The following is a 24,060-nucleotide window of genomic DNA, read 5'->3' as shown; positions in this document are numbered from 1 at the left end:
ATGTAATGCAGTCACGTGATGTGGTAAAGTGAAGACATTTTTTAATGTGCTGTTGTTAATTATAGACCAAATTTTCCAATGATCATTTACACTACTGGTGCAGTATGGCGATGTCAGGTCAACATCCATGAAACTAAAATCATCACATATGTCTGTTGTTGTTGTTGTTGTCGTTCCCTAGACTGTCTGTCCGAGCAGTCCCGTCTCCCCAAGGAAGGCCACAGCCGAAACTGGGTTTTCCCACAAATCCTTTATAGAGTGTATGTTGTGTTGTTTGCGTGCATGATTGTGTATAATGCAGTCTTCCATTATGTGTTGTATGGTATGGCCAGACTGCGATGCGGTCACCACCCAGCACTTCTAAGCTACCAGAAGAGGCTGGACGACCGTGTTGTGAACAGCTGCCCAGGATGTAACACTTCACATATGTCTGTTCATTCCAATGCTGCTGCAGGCTATATACAACTGCTAACAATATTGTCCTAAAAGAAGGCATGCATTCCATTTCATGACAGTGTTGTCTACAATATTTCACATCTTCGGGTTAATGCTTTTCCATTTTCAAGGTTCCAGTGTAAACAGCTCACCATTTCGTTACTTTTTGCAAGTCATCTTTGATCCAATCGATGGCTAAAAAATGCTAATAAGGGTTATCTGATTTTTCCAACACTTTTCATCCCACTTGAGTAGGTAATCAACAATGATGGTGAACTTGCTACCAGTCCAGATTACTACTTATCAACAGTACAGTAGTATCAGACAATAAATGGACAAAAAATAAATAAATAAATAAATAAATAAAAAATAATTACAAAAGTACATAGCTATATTCAATCAACCATCTTTGCTTTATGTGGTCATATTAGCTGGAGAAATACCCAATGGAATTAACCCTGGTTCTCCAGCCAAACTTCTACTGCAAAATAATACTCTTCCTGCCGTCCACACCACTTTCAGCACCCATATATGAAACAGCAATTAATCCAACCATGGATTACCCGAGACATTTTCCTCAAAAAGCTACAATTATGTACATGAATCATTTGGACTTCTTTCAGCAAACCATAGTGGCAAATTGCTAACCACCAGCCTACCAAAACTCATAGCTTCCAACTAAACCATGTATCAGCCTGATGTATCAAATACAGTCTCACTTGCTCCCATCCTTTAGGATCTTTTTATACATTCCCACTGCCAAATTCTTTTACATCTTCAGTTTCTATTAGTAGTGATGAGTAATATTACAAATCACAATGGATAAGTGAATCATGACCAAGCATGGAGTAATCAGTACCCACATGAAGGTAAATTAAAATTGCAGTTCCCATCTGGGGTATTTGCTGCATGTTATTGTGGGGTTAAAAGCTGCTCAGTAGCATGCAGCTGACTTTAGGATTTATATGAGGTGCCCCTATGGACCAGAGCCACATATCATTTTGTCTGTGATAAAGGATATCTTTATTTTTAGAGAAATGTTGCTACTTTATTATACTGCAACTGTTCCCCCACTCTTAATGCTGTACTGTACCACTTCTCTGAATATTCATTTCCTTTTCTACCAAACCCTGTGAGAGGGGAGAAAGAATACTGCCACCAAGTCTTCCCACTTGAGTCGTAATAGGCGAGGGGGAAAAAAAAAAAAAAAAAAAAAAAGGACAGGACAGGACAGGGATAGGCATCCTAATTTCTGTAGCCCCAAAGTGAACATTCCATAAAAAAGCAAAGGCATAAGAGGGTTTGGGAGGAGTTTTCAACCAAAACCCTATGGTTTGGGTCTTTTAATGTGCATGGATGTAGTATAGATAAGAGTAAATGGGAAGAGTATGATTGTGAGAAGAAAGATGGATGTGTTGGCATTGAGTGAAACTAAATTGAAAGGGAGGGGCAAGTTTGAGTTTGGGAGTGTAGTTGGGAGGGTGTCAGGAATGAAGAGAGGACAAGGGAGAGAAGGGGTGGCTATACTAGTAAGTGAAGAGATAGGTAAATGTGTTGTGGATTGGAAGGAGGTTTCTTCAAGGTTAATGTGGATGAAAGTGAAATTGGGGAGATGTGGGTTTTTTGTAGGTCCATATGGGCTTGATAGTGAGAAAAGTGTAGAGGAAAGGGAGGTTTTTTGATAGATTTAAATGAGTGCATAGAGGGTTAGGAAGAGATGTCAATGTAGTAGTACTGGAAGATCTCAATGCCGTAGGAGACAAATCAATGGACGAGTGGTTGGGAAATATGGAGTTCCAAGAAAAAATTGTGGTGGAGAGATGATGGTGGAGATGTGTATAGAGAGTTGATGATAGCAAATACAGTGTTTAGGAAGTCAAGCATAAGTGCACATGGAAGAGGGTGGTGGATGGAAGGGTGATAGATAGGGCTTTAATGGACTATATAGTAGTAACCACAAGAGTACGATGAATTTTGGAGAGAGTTGGGAGGAATATCATATCATTTTTTGGTGGAAGGTAAGTTGAGAGTGAGGGATAGATGGAGAAAGAGAAAATGGACAGAAGGGAGGTGATTAGAGTAAACTGCTTAAATGAGAAAGAAATGGAGGAGTACAAGATGCTAAGAGAAGAGTGGGAAGGAGTGAAGACTAGAGTAGAACTAGGAGGAATGGGGATGTTTTAAGGAGGGAGTCATAAGGTGTGCAAAGATAGTGTTTGGAACAGGGATGATGGGAGGATATAGAAAGAAGGGCAGTGAATGGTGGGATGATGAAACAAAGAAGGTTGTAGAAAAGAAGAAACAAGCATTCACAGAAGCAAGTAAATCCCTTGGGGGTTTAAAAAGTGTAATGAGAAATAGATATTTGGGAATGGATGCTAAGAGGAAATTGTGTGAAGGAATTATTGTGCTGACAGCACTGTATGGGGCAGAAACATGAAAAGAGGAAGAGTTTAAATGTGTTTGAAATGAAATGCCTGAGAAGTACGGTAGGAGTTACTATGCTGGATAGTGAGAAATGGAGGTGAGGAGGAGAGCAGGGGTAGAAAGGAAGTTGGGAGATAGGGTCGACGAGTATTGGGATAGTTTGGACACATGGAGAGAACGAGAGAAGAAAGATTAGTAAAAGAGGTGTGGAAGGCAGAGGTGGAAGGAGTAAACATGAGGGGGCAACCAAGGATGAGATGGATGGATGGGGTAAAGAGGGGAATGTCTGCTGAGGAAAGGAGAAGACAGAAGATAGGGGTGAGTGGAAAATTATTATGTATGGATGATGATGTGATGCATGGGGTGAAGGAGTATGTGTGAATGATATTTTGATGCAGCCTGAGGGGATCTCTCCCCATCTTCTCTTTTTCTGCATGAGAGGACAGAGAGGGGGATGTGGATGTGCTATGTCTTGCTACATTTCTTCTGTCCCAGGGCAGTGGGCGAGATGCAGGGATGACCCATCATCCAGGAGCCAAGAAAAGAGGGAGGGAGGGGTGGTGAATGGGAGTGGAGTATGTGGGGATGAAATAGGTGGGAGTGGATTTATGCCTTTGATTTTGATTACTTCTCTTGTAAGGGGGAAAAAGCGATTGGTATGCATATGTATGCAACAAAGCTGGGAAGCAAATGACCAAAATTTAATATCCACATGAACAAATTGCTTTAACACTGCAAAGAAAACATGGACTGGGAGTGAAGCATTTGTTCCTGATGCTTAGTCTATAACCTTTTCAAAGGAATGAGCATACTGGATCATGAAGAGTTTATATATATGCTTGGTAGCTCAAGGAGCTTCACCTGGGCAAAAAGCTCAGCAGGCATAGCACTTCATAATTGGCTGTCTCAGCAGGCCAATCAGAGCAGAGCACAGCACACTACTCTCACATCTCCATGAGCTACCTCATATATATATAAACTCGGCACAATCCAGTATGCTCGTTCCCTTGAAAAAGTCAGTAGACCAAATGTCAGGAAAAAACACTTCACTCCAAGTCCATGTTTCTCTTGCCGTGTTTAAGCAAGCAAATGACTGTTTAAGTCAGTTGGACTAAGATAAACATATACACTATCCAATGACCTGTATAAACTTTCGGAGCTCCTCTTGCAAGTGAATTCTTGTCATTATGAAACCCACATCCAATCCTAAGTACTCATGTGCCAATCCAGCATTTGGATTGTGGTTCAAGAAGAGTGAATATGCATTTCAAAATCTCATAGTCTCATAACAGATCTCAGCAGGTCATTAATAATTCTGCATCAAATGCTTGCCCTCTTGTACTGTCCCTTCTCTTTGTTTGGAGGCAACAATAAACAAAATGGCAATGACCACCAGCTCCATGTACATACATGACACCATTGATAATGATGAGAATATTGACCTGCTGCTCATTCTACAAAACTGCCTGTGGAAAAAGTAGTAATTACCTTCTGAGGACATTGGTCATTAGTTGCTGATGCATGGAGAAAACCATGCCTTAAAGCTGACCATAACTATAAAGACATCAGTTAAGGACAACTATGTAAATTTAAAGCCATGCTGACTATGAACTCATTACCTTCCAACATGGGAAGTCCATAACTAAAAATTCCAGAAGCCTTACTCTTTTTCTTTCTTTCTTTCTTACACATTTAATGATTGCCAAGGTGCTATGGATGAAGGTAACTCACCCTTCTTTCTCAAATTTAAGAGAGATCTTGGGGGTTGTTCCTTGGGCTGTTACCTCATGATAAAGTTGAGGACAAAAACAGCTGGAATGCTATTCTCTCTGAAACAAACCTTGCAAGGCCATCACCAAGTACCAATCATTGGTCCCCATATGATTCATACTTTACTAATACAGGATTCTTAAAAAGTGGTTGTTAGTAATCACTTATACATTAGTTACTAGAATAATAAGTCAATGGTATCAAATCCATGTCCAGCCAAAAGTGATTTCCATCACAAATAACAATGGGCTTTGTTTGGTTTTAATATCGTGTTTACCCAAGAACAATTCTCATGCATTCTACCAACAGAATGGGAATTGGTTTCACACTTCCCTTTCCTCTAGCTGAATTATTCTCACAATCATACAGTGATGGGGAAAGTTCTTAAATATTTCCTTCATGCACCATGTGTAACTACATGAAAATCATGCCATTTGTATCACAACTCTGTACCTAAAACCGCATGGTACAACATTGACCAATCAAAGTATTACATTAACCCAAGAAATATAACATCAGAAGAGCCTAGTGGTGGAGTTCAACACATCTCCAGAAGAAAAAGTAGTTTTAGTTTCTCAATGCTATACAATTACCACTAAGTGCACTTACCTGCCCATAATGTGTCACACTTTGAAACAGACACTTGCATTATCTTTTCTGTATATTTCCTTTCCCATTCCTAAATTACAACCTTCAACCTGAAGTTGCTCTTAAGTAGCCTTAAATATGTAGAAGGAAATAAGAACACATTCTTACAGACCACAAAAGAAGCAACTAAATTCCATTCTTTATAACATACACTTTTTATAAACACTGACGTAAAACATTACCAATCTCAAACCTCAGAAGTGGAAGCCAAGCAGACTGCAATCCACAATATACCAAATAGGAGGAATTCAGCTATAATCTAAACACTATTATCAAGTCTCATTAATGTACATGTGACTGCAATAAGATGCAATGCACAGTTTAACAGAAGTCCTACAACAAAACTTATAGGTTATATAACCCCATTTACATAAACCAACAATATTGCTGCCTTCAGAATACATCTGTAGTTTTCTGACCCTATAAAAACAAGTTTCATTCAGCTGGTTTAGTACAAATTACGCATTTTTTTACAGTCTTACATCCTATGTCTTCAGGTTCGGAGTTCTCCTCAGTCTCGGACTCCGATGACGATTCTGTAAGGGGGGAAATTTAAAGAACATTATTTTATCATTTGAATAAAATTCCTACTATATATAATGTAATAGCAATTTTTTTCAACAATATATTCACACAAAAGCAAGAACTTAAATTAATACATGAATATGGCTGCCTCATATCAACAATCTATGTATAACACAGCACCCTTATTGCTGTACAGGTTAACTGAGACTATACTCTGTTTATTTTGATGTTTTACTGTCAACCAATGTTCCTAAACACTTAATTTGTGCTTTCAAGATTTCACCATTTATAATCATTCTCTATATTTTTCCTTTTAATGTGTACATTTTGCCAAAGTTGCGACTTATTTGGCTATAATAACTTTTTCTATAATGTTATCTCTGCCCAGTTGAAAAGAACATTAATTCATGTCTATGAAAAACCTATTTTCAAGTTATCTTAAATAATTCTAATTGTCCTACAAGTTTACCTAGGACAGATGGGTGGGGGGAAAATATTTGTTCTTCAAATATATAATAGGACAGTGACATTATGGCAGAGTCCATTTATAATGGTCTATATGAATTCCAAGATTCAAAATGCAACAAATCAAAATATAAATATGCATGTAAGTCAGAGTATAGTAACCAATCCAAGAGGTAAAGGCAATAACGTGTTCTGGCCCGTACTTAATACACTGGTGGGGAAAATAGGAGGTTGTAACAACACAAATACCAGTACAAAAAAAATGGGTGGTGGTGGGAATGGTGGTAAGTTTTTAACTGCAGCCAGTAAAACATTGATGTGGATAGTCCAAATGTGCTCATAGGTGATGGTGGGAAACGTTTTACTATCTTTGAGTCTTGCTTCCAGGCTGTTGGCACAGAAGAGAAGGATGGTCACACTGAGAGGGGTGGAAGTGTTGGCATAAAAACTGTGCAAAACAAGTGCTTGAGAAAAGGTTTAGAGAATTGGTTAAATGCAAGGTGCGAAATCAGGAGGAAAAAAGCTAGTACCACCAAACATACTGAACATGAATTAAAAACTCAGGATGACAATATTGCTGGGCAAAAACTACTTGGAAAAAAAAAAAAAATAAAAAGCACAAGACATTCAGTGAACAAGACCTGGAATGACCAAAGGATGGAGAAAAATAAGGAAAATAGAATGAATAGGAGTAGGGAGCCCCACGGAAAAATAAAGGTAAAAACTACTCAACTAAAGAAGAGGCAGGTGAAGAAATCATTGTTGGTGATAAAGCAATACAACAACTGTTACCATGGACTGGAAACCTGCTGCCCCATAGCAGCTAGCAATGGTCCTTAATTCCCTCCTATAGATCTCTCAGAAATGGGAGCATCAACCCCTTCCATATGATGACACCTGAGTATGCGTCATGAAGCGCAATTGGTATATGGGGATGCCACTGTTGGCACCTTTGATTGTATTTATTTTGTAGTTATAGCTGAATGACTCCCATATTCTGCAAACTGGGTTGATCATATTTTCTGTTGTTATTTATATTCAAAGTGAAAGAGAATCGAGTAATATAGCCATAACTTCCCATTTTATAATGCAAGATTGTGATCCATCATCAAATCATCATACATCAGGCAGCTGATCCTGCTCAAGAGAATTTAAGTTGTATTGAAGAGGTTAAGATTTACTGTCTATGTTATATTTGTGTGAACTGTTTCCAAGTAACTGGCTTATAGTTGCAAGAGAGTAATTGACAGCTGTTAGCTCTATTTGTGTACAATGATGGAAGTATTGTCAATGTTGACATATAGCTGCACATAATTGGAGGCAAGGGTGTTGGCTGATTTTGAAGACTGCCACCAGGTAGATGACTTTCTAACACCAGTCTCAAAGGACCACCACTTACAGGTACATCTCCAAACCCTTGGTAACAGTGATAGGAATTAATGAAAACTAGGGACCTCCCCTCCACCACACAACAAAAAATATAAAAGGTCATAGCCATAACAAAATCAGAATTATTAAGAAATGTGCAAGAGGGATGAATCTGAACAGAAACAAACAAGTTAGGCAGGTGAACAAATCAACAAATGATAGATGGGACTGCTCGGACAGACAGTCTAGGGAACAAGAACAACAACAAATGATACAAAAAGAATGATGGTAAAATGAATAATAATAATGGCTACCTCAGGTTTCACCACTGAAAACCTTCGGCAGCTAGCAATGGTTCCTGGATATATGGAATAACAGAAAACTCCCTCCAGATAAGCACTTGACAGCAGGAACACATTTTCCTAATTCATGATAAAGTTATGCCCATGTTTCCAAGTAAAGAGACCAATGAGCATAAAATCAACCTAAGACAATCTAGAAATATACTGACAGGACAGGTAAACACCAATGGATGACTATCATGATCATGTGGCAACTAAGCAACATTACATTTAAGGGAAGGATGAAGTTGTCCACATCACATATTCACAATGAAAAGTTACATTCATGCAAGGAAGACTAACATGAGATATTTACTGAAACTTGGCAAACCCATGACAAAAATGCACAGAAAAATGTCAAGATGTATTGGTCAGGAGTCAAAGTACCAAGTTTAGCTAAGTGGAAATAACAGGAGGCATGTATAGATATGCACAGGACAAAGATTGAATGGCAAGATTTGTAGGCTATGTAACACTAACAAAGAGTTGAGAGAAAGTGCTGTAAGGAATGGTAACAATTCATAATGTTCATAATGTAAAGTAACATTTATGTAAAGAAGACCAATATGTACCTGCCTTTAGAGCATTAAATGGAGGGTTGAGTATATGTGCACAACACTACTTCCAAACATATCAGAAATCAATGATGGTAATTTGTACTATCAATATATATTTACTGTAACAAATAGTCTGTATGCAAGAAAATAGCATGATCAAAACATTTACTAAAGCCAGTACCTAGTTTCATACTGTAAAATTATTCAATTACATATGGAGGGTATGATTACAATGATGAAAAGCAAATGGTTTTATAAATAATATTGAATAATTTAAAGAAGATGCAGGTTAAAAAAATATTCCCTTCCAACACTTGACAGCAAAAGGCAATAATTCTAATTATCTCAAAATGTAATGAATTGTGGAACAAATCCTTGTTCTATAAAAAACACAATAAGAAAATGGTTTTGAACCAACTAGACCAGTGGTTCCCAACCCCAGGGTCGCGACCCAAACTAGGGTCGCAAGGGTGTTTTTGAGGGTCGCCAGAACTTTTTTAACTTTTTTTTCATTCAAGTTTCAAATGTATTTAAATTCATTGTGCTAGTAAATATAAACTGAACTATAAAAACGAAAGTTTATAAACATTATGCAAGTACGTAGAAATATAACATGAAATGGTTGAATTTATTATTACAATTAGGGTCGCGACTCCAGGCTAAGAGTGGATTTAGGGTCGCGACTCCAGGCTAAGTGTGGATTTAGGGTCGCAGCCAAAAAAGGTTGGGAAACACTGAACTAGACCCTTATGAACATACAGCCATGTCACCATCTTAGTAACACTTTCTTGCAGTCCCAATTATCAAAACACAGGTCCTCTAACAGGAAACTACATCTATTTGGTAAATGCATGTCAAAAATATATAGCGAGTGTATATGGAGTAAATGTTAAAGTGTTTACACATCATGAGTAGGAAAAATGAGGGCCAATTGTAAAAATAGAAGTGTCCATGTACAGGAATATAAAACAAATGGAAACCATGGAGACAAAACTACTTAGGTCAACGAAAATAAATAAAAATGTTACAAGGAATATTTAACAATAAACAAGGAGGACCAATTCAATTTTCTACAGAAATTAAGACTTATAAAATGGTAACCAAAAATTATGATAATGCATATCAACCATCAACAAACAAATATGGGTTTTGTTTAGTAATATGAAAAGGAGTTCTATCCATCACTTCCCTCTCTCCATCCCTCACCTTCCCTACCTCTCTCCTGGGGCCAACAAGACCCGCCTCAAAGCGGCTGGGTTGGGGACCCACACCAACTTACAGAGAGACGCCAAGGTTAAGATAAAAATTGCAGGTATAACTATATATAGTACATAAAATGTACACATGACAAACAACTACTGTTATGATACTTACAAAGTGAAGTCCGCCCTAAGTGAAAGCAACACTGCAGCGAGGTTGAGACTGTGCAGGTACATCACACACACACATGTGAATGTATGCATGGAGGGCAGCTGTTTATCACCTTGAAATATTTTTTCTATGCTCTGGAGTAAAGTATTTTTCTCTACCTGCCCTGCTGTTTTTTTACAGGTCGTAGTGTTCCATCTAAGTATCAAAAAATCATCTTCTTGGGGGTAACTAACTTGAGGTCACTTAGAAAACAAGTTTATTCAAATAGATTGCGGTCACTATTTGCGAGTTATGTGACTGTAAGGGGAAAAAAGAGAAAGAGAGAGAGATGGAGAGAGCAACAGAGAGAGACTGAGAAACAGAAAGAAAGACAAGTGTGAAAGAACAAGAGAAAGAGATGGAAAGAGGAGAGAGGGAAGTGGGGGATGGGAAGAGAGGGAAAGTGAGGAGAGGGGAGAGGGGAGAGAGGAGAGAGGGGAAAGGGAGAGAGGGGAAGGGGAGAGAGGGAAAGGAAGGAGAGGGGAGGTAAGGAGAGGATGGGAGGGAATGAGAGGATGAGAAAGGTAGTGAGAAAAGAGGGTGAAAAGGAGTGAAAGTGGGAAAGGGGAGAATGAGGGGAGGAGGAAGGGAGGGGGGTATCTTGCGGTGTTATAAGGCCAATTTTGTGATTTTACTGTTTTTGTGTTGGGTGATGATAAAGACAAGATCATGCTGTGTAAATAAATGAAGTTTCCATCAATTCCATTTCATTCTGCTGTAAGGAAACAAGTGTAAAATGGTAAATGAAATAAGGGGTTATGGTATTTGCATGTATAGCACACCAAATAGTTGTTGGAAGCTACATAATAAACTGTAGGCAAAGTAGTGTTAATGTCTGTGTATCTACCAAAGGCCCTTTCCTCCTTATAAAGCAAGTTGCAAAGTGAAATCATTATGTCCACTAAAAAAAATTATTCAACTGCGCCATTTAAGCACCGTGGGGATGGATGTGTTGCCCCATACACCTATACTGCTTGGGTCAAAAGCAATGCAGTACGGCACTGTTCCACAGCAGGGCTCTACAGCATGAGCTGGTTTATCCCCACTGCTTCACTGCATGGTATGCACTCAAGTTTATGACTACAGAACATACATGAATTCATTACAAATCAAAGATGGAACACCACTTCATTCCTGTAAAACACAATCAGTTCACAAGTAGAGTAAAACTTTTTTTTTCCTGCAGAACATAACTTGTTAAGAACATCTTCTCTGAGTGACCATATAGCAGTCTTCCATGTATAGTAAATCACTACTGGTTTTCATCATTTACTTCATCACTCCAAAACTGCATTGGCAGATTTGTTGGGAATTACTATGCCTGAAACATAATACTAAATAAAATGGAATGCAGATTCTAATGGCAGGCTTCTTTGCATGGGTCAACAAATATTGTGTGTTGTGAAAAATATAGGTTTCTTGTGTACATTTGCACACTGAATCCAAATATGGTCTCTGAATTTCTCCAGCACCCATAGTTTCATTCCAGAATACTCATATATGATTACATAATCATGTGTATAAAACACCAAAGCTCTACAGAGCATTGAAAAAAAAAAAAGTTAAATAACCATATCAACTGATTCTGAAGAGTAATAGTTTTTTAAAGCATTAGTAAAAAATCAAACCAACAAGGGCCTACAGATTAAGCATGGAACACTCGCTGTCCACTCCTAAGTTAGAACTCAACGTCTAGACTACCTTTTCCACTCTTTTGACATGTTGCAGGTTTGTGTATCCCAGTGTTGTGCTAATATGCCATCTTCCATTATAATGCCAAGATATTATGTAGATTCAAAACAATTTTTGCTACATCTGTAGTTACCCAATATAAGTACTACCTCTCATTAACGGACTAAAAGGGGGGTAACGGTGTCCATTGATGTGAATAATCCATTGATTTGGAGTGCTTTTTGGGTGGCATAGTGATTGCACGCACTAAATAACAGCACCAAAAACACCGGAAACACAGCGAAAACACCACAAACACAGCTAATAAACGTCCGTTAATGAGAGGTAGTACTGTATATGTAATTTCACACACCCCATACTTGTGTCACGTGTGTCAGGCTACTCACAGCAAGGACAAAATATTCACACACTATGTCTTTTCCCATTCCTAAAGTTCAGAGACCTTAAGATCCTTTTGGTCTTCTTCATATTACAAATGGTAATGATATACTTTACCAATAAGATTCTTCTAATGGAGGAAGAGGAAGGAGAATTGAAGCCTAAACTCGTCCCACATAAAAATCCAAGCACATTGCTCAATACCCTAATAATTTATTACCTAAACGACCAATGCCTCACAGTCAGGAATAAACCATCCCAGATCCTAAGTCATAACAACGAGTGATGAGTCTAGCGATAAGATAGACCAAGTACAACAACATGGACAGGCGGCACTACTCAAGTGAACCAAATTTGCCAAGTCAAAGAAATCATCCAATCAACAACATCCACAATTTGTCTGCACAGTAAGACAAACTTTTGTAATCTAGATTAGTGTTGGGAAACTTCTCCAGAAGAAAAATAAAGTTTATTATGATTGCAAAAACAACTGATCCATAATCAAGGATATTTTCAGACTGCAATTCAGGAAACTGCTCTGAGATGTGGCTACCTCCTTTATATGGGGGGAAAAGCTCTTGGTATATGGATAAATCCAAGATGAACAATTTTATGAGCCAATGAAAATGAGAAAAAAAAAAAAACAGAAAGATATAATTTCACAATGTAAACACCCTACCAACACCTCCAGATAACAATGAAGTAAAAATAAAATCCAACCGCTAAACTTGTTCATTCTCATGGTATATCTCAAGACAGTCAGTGATGAACACAGCAAAAGATTTCCTAAACAATTTTGATATAGATACAATACCATGGAATGTGGTACATTCTATATTGAAAGATTTGCAGTGCAATGAGGAATATTCCTGAGACCAAACACGGCTAAAAATCAACAAAAGTTCTATGCTAGTGTTTTATGTCATCTGCCTCCATCACAATGAAATAATTCAAAATATCGTTGATGCTTTTGAAAACTCAACTAATACAATTAGCAGAATAGATTCAAAACTAGGCTGTTTCTTTTTTATTCTTTAACACATCACTATATTTTCTAGAACAAATTTGTATGGCCCATTCTCCTGATTTTATGAATACGTGTATGGTGGCATGTAAAGTACAGTGAAAATATATTTGTAAATGGACAAGGCATGTTTACCCTGTTCCATATACTAATATAATTATTATATGCATTACTTGACAGCTTTTCCCGTATCAGTTTAGTGCACGAAAAGTGTGGATGGACATGAGACATCAGGGTACTTTGGCAGGAATGCATGGAGTATCCCTATTACCTTACCAAACCTTTCTCCAACATGTTAAAATATTTTCTGCTCCTCTCCCCATTTATCAAACTCTACAAGCAACTAACATAATTTGGAGTGAGGGCTGCCCCTCAATTTTGTATCAACTAGAACAAAATCATACCCAGTATACATCTAGCTTCACTAAACCTATCTAATCCCCATTCTTATGGTGTAGAAAACAATTCAAAGCTGAACAAGTGTCATATATACTAGAGGAATATGTCCTTGAATTTTTTTTAGACCTATTTCTGGGATTAAAAATAAATCTATCTTCCTTAAAACCAAAGTTGCATATACTCTCGACAAAGTTCTCACCAGTTCCTTCTCCCTTCATTTATAACAACCATGAAACCTTTTAGGTTCAGTTGTGAATGTTAATCTATTATAACATACAATTGCATAGTGCTACACATCCACTTTCACAAGTTGTTTCTGATTATCTAAATGCCATATGATGATTACACTCAAAGCAAATTACAGTTAGCAGCTAATTGATGTTAGGCCCCTTTTCCCAGAAAGTTCATGTTCAATATTTGTCTTCCTGAATTGCAACAGAAAAATTGATTCAGTTGAAGTACTACCCAACTACTTACACTTTACCAGCTACTCAACCTGCTGAGCATTAATTGGTTATTTTTCTGGAATGCAATTTCATTCAATTGCATAAAACCCGTTGTTTAACTACAGTGGCAAGTCCTACCAATCACTTAGCATGTGCAATGTTCTTTACAAAACCCAATAAAGGCGAACCAAGTGATGATATTTGAGTAGCATTTGCTGGAATTCATCTCAGTCACATGGCATTCTCTAGTCATGGTTCATTTGTATGCAATTTCAATGCTTACTTCCAGGTTTACATGGAAATCCATGAAGGAATTAAGGAGTTTGGTGTGGATAACTGCAAAGCAGATAAGGCCTTAGCCAGGAGGGCCACACATAGGAGTTATGGGTTCAAGGTGTTGCGAAGTATGTACACCATTATAAATATATACGAGTGAGAAGCTTGAACCACAAGGAACTTTGCTTCAATAGTAATCTATGCCCAATGTGCTTCAACTGCTTGGGCAAGTAGTATGCTCTGGTGGTCATTGGATTGTTTTACGAAGCATTATCAGAACCACTGCAAAGTCAGTACACCAAAATACGATTTATGAGGAAGTTGTTTTAAATTTTCATTTCACACTTCTACTAAAATGTTTTTAATCAAGTTCGGTACTTCAAACACAAAATACTACAAAAACCTGTAATATCTAATGTCTGTGAAAAGCAATTCTTGAATTACCAATAAGCACTCATGTGCAGTCGAGAGGTGGAACGAAGGTAGAATAAATGGTCGTCATCCTTGAATACAGGATAAAAACTGGTTACATTCCCAGAATATGCATATGTCTCAGAACTCGTAAGTCAACACTGCATGTCATCCTTGAATACAGGATAAAAACTGGTTACATTCCCAGAATATGCATGTCTCAGAACTCGTAAGTCAACGCTGCATAAAAATAAACTTATGAATCAACACAGCATAATGATCAACTTAGAAATCAACACAGCAAAGATTCTTTTATGTAGAATGCTTTGCTAACACCCATCAGGTGAGTATGCATCAAGTGCATACCTCTCCCATCCTGTTCTTACACTGTAAAAAAAGTTTTCCTGTTCAAAATCCCACAACTACAGTGTCATAGTCCACTGACACTGTGGAATCAAAGATTTTTTGTTACATTTATATTACAATGGTGAGGGGTTAATGGAAGAAGACAGCTTACTTCAGCAGGTTTAATTTTTCAATTTATGGTGGATCTTCCCATGTTGGGGGTTAACAACCCATCCAACAATACTAAAGAATTGAGGAAACATGGGATTAATTCCACTGCCTTCCGATATAAACACATGGTACATATATTTTCTCTTCACCTACAATTATACACTCTACTTCAGGTGTATTCTTAAAAAAAAAGGTCTTCTTGATAAGGTTAAGTCCAATTGCTTAGCTTGCAAGGAAATAGCAAAATTTACTAGGATGCCACAATTCCTGCTTACAAGTTTATTTACTATCCAGTATACAAGAGTTTTCATTTACCAGACATCATAACTTGATTAATCAATCAATCAATCTGTTCTCCCTGGTCTCTTTTAGACCTATGGCTTTCAGGTAACCATCATTAGTCTATGGCAGAACCATAACTCACTCATTGAAGTGTTGTTGTCTAGGGATTGTTAGCATGGGGCATTGTAGTATGATGTGAGATGACTACATCTGGAGCAGTTTGAATCGGTAGTTAGACCATGTTAGTACGGTTTTAATGCTGGATGGAGTCCCAAGCACAAGTGTGCTAGTGCTACAGCTGCACCAAGATGACGAGAAAATTATTATTATTTACTATTTACCTGTTTGTTTATTATTTAACTATACCTATGTATTTATTTATTTATTCTACTTATTATTTACATTATTATAATTTTCATTTATTCATTTATTTATCATTATGATTTTTTTCTGCATCTGACCTAGATATGGACCAAAAGGTCTCCTGTTGGCATGCTCCCACTTTGTAATCTTTGTAGAGTAAGACCCCTTCACCCCAAAGAATAAGGAAAGCTAACATCCAAGCATCACTACTGATGCCAATTGGGTACAACACTCCCCACTTCCTCAAGAATGTACAACTCCATAGGGTCAGCACCTAGTCTTTGATCCAGGTCAGTCACTCTTCTATTAAATACTTAGCAATCAATTAATTCAATATTTTAGGTCTCTCTTGCAAAACATCCACAGCTTGTTTTGTGAACTGAATGTAGATGTACAGTGTGGTACAGGTGGTAAGTTGTTGCAGATGTTTGAATCCCGGTACAATGATGCTATTATTTCTTTTTCTTTATATTCATTCAGTTGATTGCACTTGTGTGAAGTAATGATTAATCATTCTGTATTTTACCATATTTCTTTGTATTCTTAAAAACTTTTTAGAATCTTCCTTAGAAGAAGACAGGAACAGTGGCTCACCAATAAATCTTGCAATTTTCTCACAGCTAACCAATTGTGACAAATTTTCATAGAAAAGATCAAATTAGGGACCAACACTGAGTACCTGTAAGGGGTGGTTATATAAAACAGACATTATGGAATCATTTCCTTGCCACCTTTTTCAAAACCCTTCAACATCCTCACCTCCACCTGGTTTCTGGGCTATGCCCATGACTTTATACTTCCTCTGCTTTTTTATACAAGGAGAGCCAACAAAGAGTTACTGCTATACCCATTAGCCAGTCACACACACTCCTATACTAATACAACAAACACAAGTCCCAAGTTTCTTCCCTTAGAGTAGGAAGGCAAGAGGTCAGTTGCCAGAATGAAGGGGCCACCAGTTTCCAGTAAGAAAGGGTTCATAAAAATAAAGTGTTGCCCGAGTTTCATTGACTAAAACCCTGCAGTTCTGTATGGTTGGCTCTTCAATCAATCTCATCTTGGAAGAAACTCTGGACTAAAATATGTGTTGTATTAGTGTGGGACTGTCCATCACTAGCTGAAAGCAGGTGGGAGCAATCGATAGTCACCTCTAATGTTACTTCTCCTTGAGTGGAAAGGTAGAGGAAATACAGCTGACCTTGAGAGAGAGCCTGGGCCAAATCTGGAGACAGAGTCAACTCTTTAAGGTTGCACCTTTAGATAGAGACAAGGGGCTGATGAATTTTGAAAATGGATGGAAGGGTGAGGATTCTCTCTACCTTACATCTTGCAGGATTACATTTGGCACACTTGTCATTGGCCACATAGCTTCATCAATAATCATTACATACATTTGCATCCTATCAAGCTAGCCTGATGTCTTACAAAGACAATACACACACACACACATGCCCATGTGGCAAAAGGGAACATACCCTCAGCCCTCAGGTTTCCTCTCCGGTTCCCCAAGGTGCTGTCCACAGTGCAGTGTGACAGGCTGCAGCTAACTACTATTGGCACATATTCTATCAAAAAATGAAGGATTACTTGGTGATAGGAAGTTGTTACTACAACTCGTTCCTATCCTGCAACTCCAGGGGAGCATCTGCTGAACATTCTTGGGAACATCAAATCTTTCATAGATAGAGCCAAGGTACCTGTACCTTCCACTTAAATAACTTATTTGGGCTGGACAGTGGTCACATGAAGAGCAATCAATTGAAAGATAAACATTGGTTACTGAGCACTCACTTAAGTAAGGCACTGTATCAATCCAAGGAACTACATCCTTGCTACTATGTTCTTCCACCACAAAATTTGGTGTAAAACAAAAAATCAATGTAAACCCAACTTAGTCACATATTCTCTGCAGCAGCAGAATAATCCTGAGTTACTATTACCAGTACAACTAGATCATAATTTGTTGGGAGGCATCAAAGAAATGTAAGAACTTTAGATACCTAGATCCCTACTTCTCTATCATACAGATAAGATGAATCTAAAACATGCTTACCTTCTGCAGTCCTGTCGATGTTCTCCATCTTTCAACTCTGAAATAATAGAAATAACCAATAAGTAATCCCCCTTTTTTTTTTATATATATATCAGCACTATTTTAAGAAACTGAGAAACCTACTATGGCTTCCATGTTTCCAAAAGAAAATTTATAGACACAGAAGTTAGTTGTAGCCAATATTGAATAGTGAACATACCCAATATAAAGGCTTTGCAATGACATCACTAAGAATCCCCATCCACTATGTTGGATTACAAACAACATGGTGGAGGTAACAGGCATACATGACAGCAAGAGCGACTTTCAAAAGCAACTGTCTGATAAAGACAGAATTTTTTATTAACAGAAGTTGAAATTTGTAGATGATAATCATCTCTATCTTATCCAGATAGGTCAATTCAGCCAACATTCCGACTCTTTGCCAAGCAATACATCGAAATGGTGAACCACTTGGTGCTGCACCAAGCCCAATGTACACAGCTGAACAGATGCATGCATACAAAGGCCTGGAGGCTTATAACCAGTTCATGTCTGGATGGGTTAGAGATATTGCAGTGTCCTACCCCAAGGAAAATACATCCGTTATAACTGGCAGGTTAAGTTACTTTCTGAAGACATGCTGCACATCATTGAATACTTCTATGTCTTCCATGCTGCTGACAATTTTGGTTCATATTGGTCTTTCAATTATTTTTATTATGTGTGATGTTAGCACCAATGGTCTGTAGTTTTTTGCCAAGCCCTTGATGCCTCCCTTAAAGATTAGTGTGATGGTACCAATTTTGAGTGTGTGTGGCACTGAACTGGCTGCCAATGATTATTCCCACAGTAGTTTCAGTGACAAGGCTACTTGGTGTTTGCAGTATTTTAGGATTTGCAGGTGGAAGTCGTCTGGTCCAGCAGCATAACAACATTGAAAAACTTAAAAGAATGACATGTATACTGGTAAAATAATAATGAAAGCAATTGACACAGTCCTCCACAACAGCCTATTGACCAAATTAAAAATGTATGGAATAACTGGACATGTATACTGGTGGCTTGAGACATTCTTACTTGGAAGAAGACAGAATTATTGTTAATGGAGAATCTGACTGGCAAGGAGTGTTAAGTGGGACACCACAAGGAAGTTTTTTAGGACCAGTGCTTTTCACCATCTATATCAATGACTTGTCAGATGCCATAATATCTGATGTTTATCTATTTGCTGGTGATGCTAAACTGTTCAGAACTATATCAGGTCCAGATGATATTAACATATTCCAAGAAGACAAAACACCTCTGTGACTGGTTTTATAAGTGGCTGCTAAAATTACATCCAAGTAAATGTAAAATAATGCATTTAAGTGGGCAACAGGCTGACAACAATTATGGTCACAGATATATCACCTAAAACAGTTCAGAAGGCATAATTCAAGCAGAATTAAAATATGTCCAGAGAAGAGCCACAAAGATGATTCCTGGTCTAAAGAACCTAACACACGAGGAAAGACTGAAAAAGTAGATTTACCATTAGTTTATAGAAGAGCCAGTGGAGATATGATAGAGGCATATAAAAAGTGTAGACTCAGAGGTGACTTGATACAGATCTTTAAGATTCTAAAGGGAATTAACAACATCAAAAGTGACAAAACTTTCAAGCCGAAAGAGAATCCGACAAGAAATGATGGTCTCACACTGTCTGGAAATAGATTCAATTTGGAAGTGGGTAAAAACAACTTGGCCTACCGTGTAGTTAATGAATGGAATAAACTTCCTGCAGAGGCAGTGCAATGTAGTTCAGTTCGTTTAGATAATCACCTAAGCAAGATGCTGTAATGCCTGCCATTTATTTTGTACTATTTATTTGTTTGTTATTATTTGTCGGTTTATTATTTGCTTGATTATCAGTTATTATTTATCTGTCAATTTATTACTATTTACTATTTACTGGTTTGTTTATTACTTAATTATACCTATTTATTTATTTTATTTATTATCATCTGATTATAATTATCATCTTATCTATTTTATTATATTTCTTTTGTTTTATCATTATAATATCTTTTTCCGTATCCAACCTAATTACGGACCAATAGGTCTCCTGTCGGCATGCTAAGCCTTTGTAATCCTTTGTATTCCTTATATAAGATGATGCATGGCAAATATGAAGAAGTGGCAGCACCACTTTTGATGACAAGGCAAGGGAACATGATTACAAGCTGTACAAGAGGAGAGCCCCAAAAAATGTTGCATAAGAACTATTTTACATATAGGATTGTGGACATCTGGAACAGCCTGCCTACTCTAGTTGTAAACGTTCCTACTAAGGCTTCCTTATAACGTCGTTGGGACAAGCACTGGGATGGACAAGATGTCAAGTATAATTTTGAAGCAACTCTCAATGTCACCAGAAAAATTATCAATGAGGATCTGGATATAAAGGCCAAATTACCTAATGGCCTGTATCCAGTAACAACATAAGTAAGTAAATGTAAAACAATGCCAGTATCAAGATAGACCACATCATGATCATGCCAATAAGTAAATATGAATGTCTTGAAATCATATGCACTTGCCTACAGACTTGTGCACCTCAATTTCAACTCAATTCACCTGCTCACTGTACACCATTGATTAATATGGTCTTCCCGATTACCCAAATTGTTTCAATTTACCTGAACTAAATTAGCAAATTTCTCAATTACATATTCAAACACAATTAATAAGATAATAACAGACCAATTGTCCCTTGAGAGGAGGGACAGCAGGACTGGCAGCAGCGGTAGATCACTTCAGCTGTAAGGACTGACCTCGGAACCTCTCCAAGTTACCCAATTACCAAGTAAACCAAGTAGGATAAACGCATCTACATGGTCATGCCAACACTAAACTCACATTACACAAAATAATTATAATGCAAGAGTTTGGACATGGAAAGAAACGTACGACGACTATTCATACAACTGCAAACAATCACATTCAAACATCATCTTACTAGTATCTTTTATGTTGCTAAGCACGAACGTTTCTCAAAAACAACGATTTTGATTACTCCTTTTCACTAGTCAAATCTTGAGGTATTCTTTCATGCTACACTTACTTCCTCCAATAATCACCTGTAGGATATAGTCTAGATAACAACAACACTCTTTTACTATATTCCAGAGCGTATCTTATTAATTTGAAAGAACGAATTACCTACACTTTTCTCCACTATAACCCACGCTAATCACAATGTATGTGTATCAGCTACTCCAGCATTCGATAATGTTTTGGTAACGCCATTGCGACAAAATTGTCGTATGAATTAAAATATTTCCCAAAAGATTTGGAACTTAATTACAATATATACAAAATATTAATTTTGTAAGATATAATCTAATGTATGTAAATTAATCTGAATAATATATATCCGAAAGAGACAACGGAAAAAAAGATTACATAGATCTACAATATTATCAATATGATATTTTTGAAGAAATAAAACCACTGAAATATAGCTCATATTATTTTCATCTTCTTTTTTATTTCTCCTTTCTATTTTGGTGTTACATATATGTAAAATGTGTGATCACGAGGAAATTTTTGTATGCACTTGCAATGGCGGATGAATGCACCTGTCAGAAGTACGATGTTTATCATAACGTAAAATCCAGTAGAGCATATTCAAATGATTTAAAGTATGTTATTGATATTATGGACTTTGATATACTTGTATTAGTATGTGATCACATTCCTCTTTAATGGTCAAACTAAAGTTTTTATGGTTTCTTGAAATTTGTCATAGTAATGAAGGTGCGCATTAACTAGATGTGTGTGATTATATAATAGTTGTGTTTCTGTGTGAAGACTAGCAAGATGTTATATAAACCATGTGTCTGAAATGCAGCCATTGTATAGTTAGTGACATAAATCCTACAATACACTTCGCACACTGTACATTAAAAAAGAAACGACTAATTAACGAGACATGCTACTTTCATTGCATATCTATGCTTATGACCTTAGGTGAACCGTCATTTCTATTTACAGTTTAGAATATAATAAGAAAGGCATTGTTACAAATATCTTGCGAATAATTCGGTTAATACACTTCAGATACAGGATACATACACACACACACACACAACTTATAATTTAATAAGAACAATCAAAGTGGCATTTACATACCTGGATGAAGAAATGGTGGAATATGCAGCAACGATGTGGTCACCAAGTACAAAAAAATGTATAACAAAACTTGAAAGAATACAAAGAGCAATTACAAAATTGGCACCAATACTTTCAAAACTATCATATGAAGAGAGACGAGACTAGCAAAACTTGAGCTAAGAACTCAGAGCAAACTTAGAGCAAAGAAGAGAGAGAGGCTATTTGATAACTATTTATAGAATCATGAAAGGCACAGAAACTATTGATAGAGAGGATCTAATACAATGGAATGATAGAAATACAAGAGGATACGGAAAGAAAATCAAGAAAGACAGTTATAGAAGAGATCTGAAAAAGAACAGCTTTCCCCACATAGTAATAGACATTTGGAACAAGTTAGATGAGAAAGTGGTGTATGCAAAACAATATATGAATTTAAAAACAGTTTAGATAAAATGAGATATGAAGACGGGACACCACGAGCATAGCTCCCCTTCCCGTAAAATACAACTAGGTAAATACACACACACACACACACACACACACACACACACACACACACTTTCAACGAACGGACGGCTTGACGAACGCTCTGAAGAAAAGTGCAGATTGAGGATACCAACGCAAAGAGAAGTGCCTTTTTGTATTTGCAGGGGGGGGGAATTGCTCGTGAGGTAGTGGGAAAGTAAGGAAAGAGGAGAGGGGGAGGGATTACTGGGGAAATGGAAGGTAATGAGGATGTGGAGGACTTGGCCCAGGCAGACGGGCGGAAGGTCAACATGAAACGACCACCGGATGACGAAATGGCAAATAAAAATGTAAAGATTAGAAGTATAGAGAAGAGAAATACAGTAGAAAGTGACGAGAATATGTTCCAGGGATTTAAAGAGGGTGGGGGGGACACAACCCCCCCCCAGACTGATAAGACTAGAGGAGAGAGTTGATAAGGTGATCGAGGACTTGGAACGTAAGTTAGGTAATGTAGGCTCCATTCTCCAAAGAATTGAAAGATTGGAACAACTAGAGAAGGCTAACAGAAACTTAACTGAAGAAGTAGAGGACCTAAAAAGACAGTTAGGAAATGTAAAGGAGGAGAATGAGAAATTGAAGAAGAATAGTAATGAAAACAGTGAGAAAATAGCTACAGAAGCTAAAAATTGGAGAATAACTCAAGAAGGGAATAAGGTTTCATTCACTGACATAGTCAAACAGCAATTGAAAGAACATAATGAAGACTCAGTTATTAAAGTGATGAGACAGAAGGAGAATATAGTAAGAGAATTAGCTGACAAAAAGAAATGTATAATTATATTAGGAATGGAAGAGAAACATAACCCAGATAGAACCGCAAGAATCAAGGAGGAAAATGAAAGGGTAAGCAGTTTATTAAAATTAGTCCAGGAAGATGAACCAGAAATTATAAAGGAAATTGAGGAAAAATTCAGACTCGGAAAATATAGTACAGATAAGACCAGACCAATTAAGATTAAATTCAGGTCACAAACAACGGCAGAGAAAATTCTATCCAAGACAGGGAAACTAGCAACAAATGATCAATATAAAAAGGTATGGATAAAAAGAGAAATGAATAAGGAGGAAAGATAGGCAGAAAAGCAGAAAAGAATTGAAGCTAAGGCAAAAAACGAGGAAAGAACGGAGTCAGAGAAAGAGAGATTCTATTGGAGAGTAGTGAACATGAAAATAAAGCAGTTCGACATACTAAAGAAAAACATAAGGGAAACAGAGAACACAATGGAAGTGGCAGAAAACTAAGAGTGTCTTACACAAATATAGATGGATTGATAACAGGATTGAATGAACTGAATGATTATTTGAAAGAAAAAGAACCGGACATAATGGGAATTGTAGAAACAAAATTAAAAGGCCCACTACCACCCAACAGTGTAGGACATGATACATACAATTATTGGATTAGAAACAGAGAGAAAAAACAAGGGGGTGGAGTTATGTTCCTGACAAAGAAGGATATAAACGTGAAAGGTGTCATATATGGAAAGAATACAGTAGAGATGATTATGATAGAAGTGGAAGACCGAGATAAGAAGAGCAGAAAATTTGTGATCAACTATGTGCCTCCGAAAACAGCCTCATGGGAGGAGAATGAACATAAAAGTAT

At 37.2% G+C, this 24,060-nt stretch overlaps 1 protein-coding gene across 31 annotated transcripts in view; it reads right to left on the bottom strand.

Annotated features, from left to right (window-relative positions):
* Positions 1–21,060, bottom strand: part of LOC143028527 (tRNA (uracil-5-)-methyltransferase homolog A-like) — a 68,610-nt gene extending 47,550 nt beyond the window's left edge. For 6 of the 31 annotated variants that reach the window (XM_076190749.1, XM_076190747.1, XM_076190748.1 and 3 more), the window contains exons 1-3: positions 20,974–21,048; positions 17,787–17,823; positions 5,763–5,816 (exon numbers count right to left, since the gene is read on the bottom strand). In XM_076190749.1, the coding sequence (XP_076046864.1) occupies positions 5,763–5,816; positions 17,787–17,814 (82 nt within the window). In that variant the 5' untranslated portion in view covers positions 17,815–17,823; positions 20,974–21,048. Of the gene's footprint in view, positions 1–5,762; positions 5,817–9,910; positions 9,927–17,786; positions 17,824–20,871; positions 20,891–20,969 lie in introns of those variants that run through there. The other 25 variants (XM_076190763.1, XM_076190764.1, XM_076190765.1 and 22 more) reach the window with 13 other exon arrangements.
* Between the last annotated feature and the right edge of the window lie 3,000 nt (positions 21,061–24,060).

Source organism: Oratosquilla oratoria, chromosome 9 (genome assembly GCF_046742065.1).
Source record: "Oratosquilla oratoria isolate Oo_2021 chromosome 9, ASM4674206v1, whole genome shotgun sequence".
Taxonomy (NCBI): domain Eukaryota; kingdom Metazoa; phylum Arthropoda; class Malacostraca; order Stomatopoda; family Squillidae; genus Oratosquilla; species Oratosquilla oratoria.
The sequence above is the reverse complement of the archived record's forward strand: the minus strand, read 5'-3'. Positions and strand labels throughout refer to the sequence as shown.